Genomic DNA, 9,070 nt, shown 5'->3' with positions numbered 1-9,070 from the left:
GTCCACCCCCATTATGGGCACTACATCTGTCTGCTCTGCACTCTCCCCCTTAGAGTAAAATGCATATGGACTTGCAGACACACAGGTTTGTTATCTATGTAATTTACAAAGCTCATTTGTATAGGCTACACTATTATTAATACGGTATTCTTGTACTATAAACATTTTATTTAAAATCTATTTCTATCTGTAAGTGTCCCCTACAGCCTACCATACTTCCATCATACAAGGTCATACAACAGGAAAAAGTATTTTCTATAGCAATTTCTATCTTCTTGCATGACAAATAATCTTTAAGTGAATAATTTGCAGGTGAAATACAGATGTTTTGTACTTCTTTGATAGGAAAAAAAACAAGCAAGCATTTACAACCAATATTACAGTTGCAAAACCCATGGGTTTTAATTTATGAGGTGACCAGTGTTGTTCAATGACGATTAAATTAACTGGACCTAATTAAAACAGTGCTAAAAATCTTATTCAAAATAATAACGATACCTTCCGTCGTATTCGTAATATCCGGTATTGATGTCGAACTTCCTGTCTTCTTCCTCTAACACAACAATGGCGTCCTGTACCGAGGTTGGTAGTTTTTCCATTTTTAAGGTGAAATAAGACAATTTATTTGGTGCCGTGACAGATTATACTCACTAAATATATCAGTGATAGGAAATGTCTGATTAGGCCGACGGAAAGTTAGTTTCTGTTCTTATCCTGTTTGTTTACAATCTTGTGTTATTATGCTAAGCTAACGTAGTGGGTGCTAGCTAGCTCGCTAGAAGCTAACGTTAGCTTCTCGAAGCTACCGTCTCTGCTAGGTATTGTGTGCTAACCTATCTCTAATCGACCCATTAATGATAATCGGCCATAAAATAGGCTTATGGGACTTTGTACGGTAGATGGGTGACGGTAACGTTAACGTGTGACAATGGTTATATGCAGGAGTCTGCTTCGGCTGCTGATGAGGAACCGACCGAAAGTCTCGCATCGGAGAAGAGAGAAGCGAGACTTCGAAAATTTCGGGAATTACATTTCAAACGGGTGAGTTACCTGCCTTTGTCTTGTTCAGACACATTTACATACAGTCACTACCTACCAATGTTTTCGTCTGGTTTTTCGGTTGTGTGTGGTGGTGCCGAGCTGAATTGAGTAAGACCCACCTAACAAAGCTGTGGAAAAGACATTCAACACGATAAACACTGTTAACAAACTAATGTTATTGTGTCAGTTTCGGAAATAATTGTTTTGGGCTTGAAGAAATAAATATTATTTATGGGTACACTGTCTACACCAAGTCATTAGGTGCTTGAGAGGAGCTCCTCTGTTAGAGCTGGGATAGCACACTTGTTGATAAATAGACATAATTGTCTTGTTGCTTGTACTGTCAGTCATCATGTTTTGTTATCCGTTGCAGAATGAAGCACGCAAGCTCAACCACCAGGAGGTCGTGGAGGAGGACAAGAGACTGAAACTCCCAACCAACTGGGAGGCCAAGAAAGCCCGGCTGGAGTGGGAGCTTGCTGAGGATGAAAAGAAAAAGGTATTTCATTCTTAAATTATGTAAGTAATACACATTCATACACTCTGTGACCCTATACTTGGTATATTCAGCATGGTGACAAGTATTGTGGTCCAGACTGTCAAGATGTGTGATGGCTTGATCGCCTAGGCAGGATCATGTACTGCAGTGTCAGCAACTAGCAATATTGTGGGTTTGAATTGATCCCATAATATTTTTGTCACAAGGCGTCTCCTTTCTCTTCCCCATCTATCCTGTTTTTCTCCACTGACATAGTTTTGATGTAGCAGAAGTGCCACAAAAATTTAAAAAAACATTAAAAGTCAGTGTAGTTAGTTTGTATGTTATATTAACAGAAATTCAGTGACAGCAAAGGCTCTTTTTAAGTTTCATTATATTTCAGTGTGATTTTTGAGATCTAATCATAGCAGTCTGGTCCACACTTGGCTGAAACCTCTCTTATGTGTGTCGTCATCTACATCTAAAATACTTTTTTCCACTGTTCATCACATTTTTGACATGTACGCATTATGGCAGGATTGCATCCAGACAATTTAGAATTCTGGTGAAAATGTGAGCCGAACCGCCTCAAAATCTGGTGTGGAAGGTATGATGGCAACAGAAGCTGAATCTGATTTTTGTGCCTGTACACATGCCACTTGTGCACCCTGGCATAACAGAATGACAGAAATCACATGCAAGTGTAACCATGAATGTGTGCATTTAATTTTGTTCACATGCATTTATTTATTTTTTATGATTGAAAGTTTATTGAGGTTTTCATTTTTCAGACAATTGCACATACTGTAGTGTAATCCAGGATACAGTGCATTAAACCAGCAAAAAGAAGAGAAAGTACAAAAAGAAAAAAATTCGAAATAAATAAAATAAACATTGCACAACAACAAAATAACTTGTAGAACATGAAGATCCTGAAGCATTTATGCAAATGTAGAATGCCACATCCTTACAACTTTGCCAAGTTCAGTGAACCAGTCCATATAAGGAACCCCTACATTTTTCCAAGCCCTTGTTAAAATCTACTTGCCCACCATTATACCAGTCTGGATCCAGTCTGCGTCCCCACAGTCCCTCACCAAAATGTATAGCCTAGCAGAGAATTCAAATTCACTTCTGGTAATTTCTTTTTTTTTTCCCCAAAAAAAAAACGAACCCCCCCATGCACCAGTCCTCCCTCAGATCCCCGACACTTCCAGCAGTCATCCGTGTCTCTGAGCCCCAGAATATTTTACACTGAATAAATCTGAAGTTTTGACAGTTCCTGTCCAATTATTTCTCACTAAATGACAACTTTAAGTCTTTCTCCCAAATCATCTTTAGTGCTGTGGAAGTTTTAGCGGCCTGGCAAAAGATCTTGGGGTAATACAGAGAGGCCAGTTTCAAATGTCAGTGTCAATTCAATTCATAGTGATGAGGGGGTGTTCTGGGAGAATGCAGAACCCCCATCAATAAATGCCTCAATTGGGTAAGTATTGCCACAAATTAGACCTGGGGAGACTAAACTTCTGGACTAACTCATCAAAGGATTTCAATGAACCATTTTCATACAAGTCCCCAAACAACAAGGTTCCTCAATTCACATGCATTTATGGGTGTTGACATTTAGACCGGCTGTCTGCTTATTGAAGATGAATATGTGCATTCCAGGATTGTGCCGCTAGAGGGGAGGACTATGACCGAGTGAAGCTGCTGGAGATCAGTGCTGACGACGCAGAGCGGTGGGAGAGGAAGAAGAAGAAGAAGAACCCAGACCCAGGATTCTCAGGTTGGTATCAGGGTCTCCAGTGAAGAGTAGCGCATGACGCAGATTGTTTGCTATGTAGTCTTTGGTTACTGCTGGCTTTTAGGGTGTGAAGAAGTGGGAATGAATTCACTGGTAAATGACTCTTTTCCGGACACATTCCTGGAGTCATAATTATAATGAAAGCCTGACCAAATGTTTTTTTTACAATCCTCAAAATATCAAATCACTGTTGACTATTTATGTAGGGTTAGTGTTTTCGGATGAACGTGACTAAGCCTGCCCACCTTGTTTTTCTGCCAGTGGCTTTCAGCCTACTTGACCTTAAATGGGACAGTTTGAAGAATTATTTGACATTGTTTAACAGCATGCCAGGAAGGAGTATTAATTTCAAAGGCAATAGACAGTCAACATTTAAGAGATTTATGTATGATCTTTTAAGGATTAAGATGTACTGTTACCAAGTACCTGACAAAGATACTATAATCATTTAAAATTTTAATGCATTTAGCAGTTTTGGTCATTGTTGTGCCAAGGTAGTGAGAAAGTGTGCAGTGGAAACAAAGGCTGACAGTCCAAAACACTTTAGATGCACATGATTGAAGCCGAGAGAGGGATCAAGCAGATTGTTTCATTACACCCTAAATAATGATTTAAAAAAACACACTTATTACATATTTTTAAATTAAATTAAACAGAAGAGCTCTGTGCATAAAGACCCAGCCTCCTCCACTGATGTTATTTTGTGCTGCCAGTCAATCTCACAGTGCAATATGCACCCAGCCTGTCCAAAGGATGTTTGTGTGGGACAGGTAGGAGGAACCAGGAGGCTGCCATCTTTAATGCACCAGATCCATTCTTTGCCCTACCTCACACTCCACTTACAAATGGACTACTTGTGTGCATCAGTTGTGCACCCAAAACACGAACAGTAAAGATTATAGGCTTATTTCGCTTTAATTATTAACAGAAGTCTAAACTGATTACACATTTACTTGTTAAAATTGCCCCAGTCATCATTTAGATTAAATCATGTTTTTTCCCCCTCACGCCTAATATGAGTGAGGTTTGGCAGTAACCCTCCCACTGAAGTGGTTGTGTCATTTTTCACTATTCAGCAAGAGTTGTCACTCACTGATTGTATTGACTTTGAAATTCTTTTTGCCAGCATTTACAGTCACGGCAGGAAATAACACGTAGGCAAATGGCTATTAGATCAAGGCTGCTTTTATTTTAGGCATGGGTAACCCCCCTGTCATGCTGTAGGACCTCAACCTATTCATTTAGTCACCTAATACAATTTACTCTTGAGGAAACAAGTGGCACACGGTGATTCTGTTACGCCATGATGTTGCATGTGATTGTTTGATAAGGTCCCCAAGTTGGAGAAGGCCTGCCGCTGCTGCAGCACGCAGCGACTGGCTGCTACTAAGGATGGCACTCTCCTACATAGCAGCCACCCATAGAGCAAGACTGGTTGCGTGTAAGGACCCCTTGGGATATTAATCATCTTAAACTGCTGCCAATTTGATCTACTGAAAAAGGATTGCAGCGTCTCCCAAATATGGCTGCCATCTGTTGCATCAAAACCTCTCTGAATTAAAACCTCTGGGGAGAAAATTATCACCAGAGGGGCTTGCAGAGAGGGAGGAAGGGAGGAGGAGAGTTGCCTCTTCATCCCTCCATAACCAGCCGCAGGTTGTGTTGCAGAGCCTCGTGCCTGCTTGCTGTTTGTTCCGGTAATTATAACCCAACCCCCTTTCTCTTTCTCTCTCTCTCTCTCTTTCTTATTCTGGGCTGCAGGTTATGCCGAGGCCCAACTCCGACAGTACCAAAGACTCACCAAGCAGATCAAACCAGACATGGAGGGCTACGAGAGACAGAGAGAGGAGTGGTGAGTTAATCCCGCTCCCATCTTCTTTTGCTGTCACTATACTGTATCTCTGTGTCTTTGATACTGTCTCCAGACAGACAGACAGCTAGAAATGGGAAGAAATTATGTCCCCCAGACCCTCAGGCATTAGTAGATTCTTGTGAATTCCCACTGTGAGAAGCCCATAAAAATGATCTATGAGGACATCTCTGCTATTGAGTATTACCATGAAATTTTTAATAGAGGAAAATGAACTGTAAGCATTTGTTTGGTGTAATCATCTTAGCATCCACCCGTCACATGTGCACAAAGCATTTACTATGTGTTAAATAGTGTACCCCATCTCTTGCCCCTGGGTTGGTTTTAACATAGTTTCACACTCCCCAAATCCTTTCATGATTTTTAAGTGTTAATGCGAGGCATGCGCTCAGAGGAGCAAGATGGTCATAGTTATGGTGCGTTTGCTCCCATTGGCCAAAGATGAGTTCAGTGCCCGCAGGTTTTTCACCCGTAATGGCTGCCACATGCAGAACTGTGAAGGATGCACCAACGCATTAGCCCCGCGACCACATAATCATCTTTCGTCAGGATGACCATAATCACAATGATGGAATAGAAGTCTGTCCAAGAATGTTAAAACAGTGATTATCTGTGGTGATGTATTTCTCATTCCTCTGCTGGTGCCCCACAGTGGCGAGGACTTCCACCCCACCTCCAACAGCCTGATCCACGGCACCCACGTCCCCACGAAGGAAGGCATCGACCGCATGGTGGAAGACGTTGAGAAACAGTAAGTTGAACGCAAAAACAGACAGCAAGAAAGAGGGAGATATCCTCTCCTGACCTCCCGTTCAGTTCATCTCAGTGCTAATAAATTCTGGTAGTGGAAGGAGCAAGATTGTGAGCTCTTTGCCAGTAAAGGAGAGGGGGACATTTGTGTGAGCCAAGGCCTATCTGATCCCAGTAAATAAGCCCCAGAGTGGAAACCCTGATGCAACTGCTGATAGGAGGCTGTTCGTTATTGTCTGCCCGGGGTGGCGCTTGATGCCTTATCTCTCTCCTATCAATCTCCTATCTTAAACCCCTTTCACACACATGACTCAGGAATATTACAGTATGCTATGAATACCATACTGTACAGGAGGCAGCTCAGGCTGAGCCTAGTACACAGAAATGTCCTGTGGTCCGTCACCTTATAAATCACCAAAAACACTTGTGTTGACATTCTGTGTTCAACGTGGCACATGATATGATGCTCGGTTTTGACAAATATCTACATGTTGTGTGAGTGGATAGGTGGTCAGTAAAGCCACATAAGATGCCACTCTAAAAGAATGGCACACAGGGATCAAAGAGTACTTTTAGGTGAAGGTCAAAACTTCACTGTTGTTCCTCATATCTTACCAGCCGGCTGCTGCTTCTAATTGTTCAGCTGGTTCCTCATTAAGTATTTGTCTGGGCTACAAAAGACCCCCTCACCTTTGATTTCCCTAGTCCCTCCCTGAGCTGTGCTGTGTTTGAGACAGTCTGAGGCTTGTGTTTAGAGATGCGACTGTGGGACATTAGACAAGGATTCGGCTGCCAGAGTATGACGCACAACACCGCTTTGAAGACACAATGAATCAAGACTGGGAGCTCACAAATTGACAGTATTTTCCTCTCTGTGTGTGTGTGTGTTCGTTCGTTCGAGTGCGTTAGGTTTTTCCATTGCCACTCTCTTTGGCCAAATTTTAACGCACACCCCCAAAATACTGCCTGTGGTGAATTATTGTGATTGGATATGCCATGGATAGTAGCCATATTGGTTTATGAAATCCACCCTAAACTGCTCTTACTCTTCATTGTCAGGATCGAGAAGCGGGCCAAGTACAGTCGACGCAGGGCCTACAACGATGATGCCGACATCGACTACATTAACGAGAGGAACGCCAAGTTCAACAAGAAGGCGGAGCGTTTCTACGGCAAATACACAGCAGAGATCAAACAGAACCTGGAGAGAGGCACAGCTGTGTAGCTGGCCCCGCCGCCTCGTTGTACATTTGCAATTTATCTGTTTTGTCTCCATTGAGGAGGCTTGGAAACAGCCTGTTTTTCATTCACAGTACTAGCTGTGTGCATAGAATACTCTATATACATCCATTACAACGCTGAAATACCATGGACTGTGTATTGTGAGGCAGTTGTCTGTAACATTTTTTATATTTGAAATATGCTTTTCTGTTTTCACTCAACCATTTGGATCAATGCTAATGTTAACTCGGATGTGAGCTGAACGATAATCGCAGTTATTTCAAGATATACAGTGTTGTTTGGTGTTCCTCTGTACAGTGTGAGCAGTGAAAACAACACCCTTGATATTATTCTTAGCCTTTATTTTTAAATAAACCACTTTAAATGATTTGGTTATCTGGCATGCTTGTTGGTTTTGCTGTGGGTTTCGTGCGTGCGGTCTCACGATGGGGGGGGCACATGTTGAGCGTGAGAATAAAGTAACGTATCATTAACCCCTAGGGCATGTTCAGCAGAAGATGCCAACCAAAGAATGTATTGGTGTAGGTGCATGCGGAGATAAGGAGCAACAATTAAGCAATTCAATTTCTTCATTATCGTCCGCATCTCACTTCAACCAACTCGCCCCAAGCGGCGACGTGAGCAGGAAAGGCTTGTGACCCGAGAAGAGATCAAAGACGAGTCAGCGGATTCCCATGCTGTCTTCTCCTGCTCCTTCACTCCTGGCTGTCTGATCGCAGTGGCAGTGCACCCTCTGCAGGACAGAGGGCAGCAGTGACTGGTTTACACAGGGTGGGGGGTTTACGCCAACACATTGAATAAAACAAGGGCTGTGTCCTAATTTGAATCAGATTTGTGTTGAATTTCATCTGGATTAATGAATGTTCTGAATAAGCCTTACAGGATATGGTAATGAGATGGGATGCCTTCAAAGGCTGGTGTGCAAGGAAGCAATGACACAAGTTGTTTATGTTTTCCTGATACAGTGGAGGGAGGGATAGGGGGCTTCAGATCATGCCTTTGATATCCGACTCTCCTCTGGAGCTTTTAGAGATGAGTGGATTAAGTTTTCAGGTTCATGATTGTGTTGTTTTTGGAGTTTCATCTGATGGGCCTGAGGCTGTTGGCTGCAGATTTTATGAGGAAAGATACCTGTGCATAAATTCACTGTTAATACACTGACATATTTTATGCTCTGGAGGCAAAGTGCCACTTGTCATGTTGTGTGTCACGAGATACACACCAGTCTCCTCTGCCTACCTGTTCACTATAGGGCCTGAAAAGAGCTGCTTTATTCAGTTGAAAGAGAAAGTCCTAGGTTAGCCAAATGGTTGTGGCTTATGCCTGTTATAAGAATGACTGGATAAGAATGTGTGTCAGCGGGCGAGTTCCTCCATAGATACCTTTGTTGTTCATTTGTCAGGGTCAGGCCCCTTGGAGTGAAAATCGAATTCATGTGATGCACTAAAATAAATGCCTGGTATCCATGACATAGGAGAGAATTAAATATCAAATAAAGTTTGCCTGTGAGGGGTGACTTGTTGCATTTTTCTCAAGTCAATCTGAAAAGACGTTTTGTGTCCTCCAAACAACGGAAGCCTTTGTTTGCTGCTGTAGACAATTTTTTTTTTCTCTTTCCCTGAAGATGTCAAGCCTCTTGTCTGTTATTTCCAGAATGTTTCCTTTCTTGCAGTGCACTACAGTTGCCTTGTGGAGAAATTACACATGGAGAAGGAAACGCTGTCATGCCATATAGGCTGGAGGCAAGAGTGCATTTTTGCATTTTTGGCCCAGAGTTGTGACCGATTATATTACTTCATGCCCCAAAGCCTAGTGGTGACTAATGAATTCTTATGACAACAATGTAATTGTTTTAGCCCAATTCCCCATATTTGTTTAGTCAGGA

General features: G+C 42.2%; 1 protein-coding gene across 1 annotated transcript; it reads left to right on the top strand.

Moving 5' to 3' along the window:
- The first annotated feature begins 538 nt into the window (after nucleotides 1-538).
- syf2 (SYF2 pre-mRNA-splicing factor) lies at nucleotides 539-7,552 on the top strand. Its single transcript, XM_071900023.2, has 7 exons — nucleotides 539-582; nucleotides 943-1,041; nucleotides 1,415-1,540; nucleotides 3,188-3,305; nucleotides 5,085-5,175; nucleotides 5,846-5,944; nucleotides 7,003-7,552. The coding sequence occupies exons 1-7, from the start codon at nucleotides 565-567 to the stop codon at nucleotides 7,166-7,168; spliced, it is 717 nt and encodes a 238-aa protein (XP_071756124.1). The 5' UTR covers nucleotides 539-564; the 3' UTR covers nucleotides 7,169-7,552.
- The last annotated feature ends 1,518 nt before the right edge of the window (nucleotides 7,553-9,070 follow it).

Source organism: Centroberyx gerrardi, chromosome 17 (assembly GCF_048128805.1).
Source record: "Centroberyx gerrardi isolate f3 chromosome 17, fCenGer3.hap1.cur.20231027, whole genome shotgun sequence".
Taxonomy (NCBI): Eukaryota; Metazoa; Chordata; class Actinopteri; order Beryciformes; family Berycidae; genus Centroberyx; species Centroberyx gerrardi.
Note: the sequence above shows the minus strand (reverse complement) of the source record. Positions and strands in the feature narration are given on the sequence as shown.

Bases quoted from the DNA above. Each gene is read 5' to 3' on its own strand.
- syf2 (XM_071900023.2), top strand. The intron at 5,176-5,845 runs GTGAGTTAATCC...GGTGCCCCACAG, and splicing joins GAGAGACAGAGAGAGGAGTG to TGGCGAGGACTTCCACCCCA. The intron at 5,945-7,002 runs GTAAGTTGAACG...CTTCATTGTCAG, and splicing joins GTGGAAGACGTTGAGAAACA to GATCGAGAAGCGGGCCAAGT.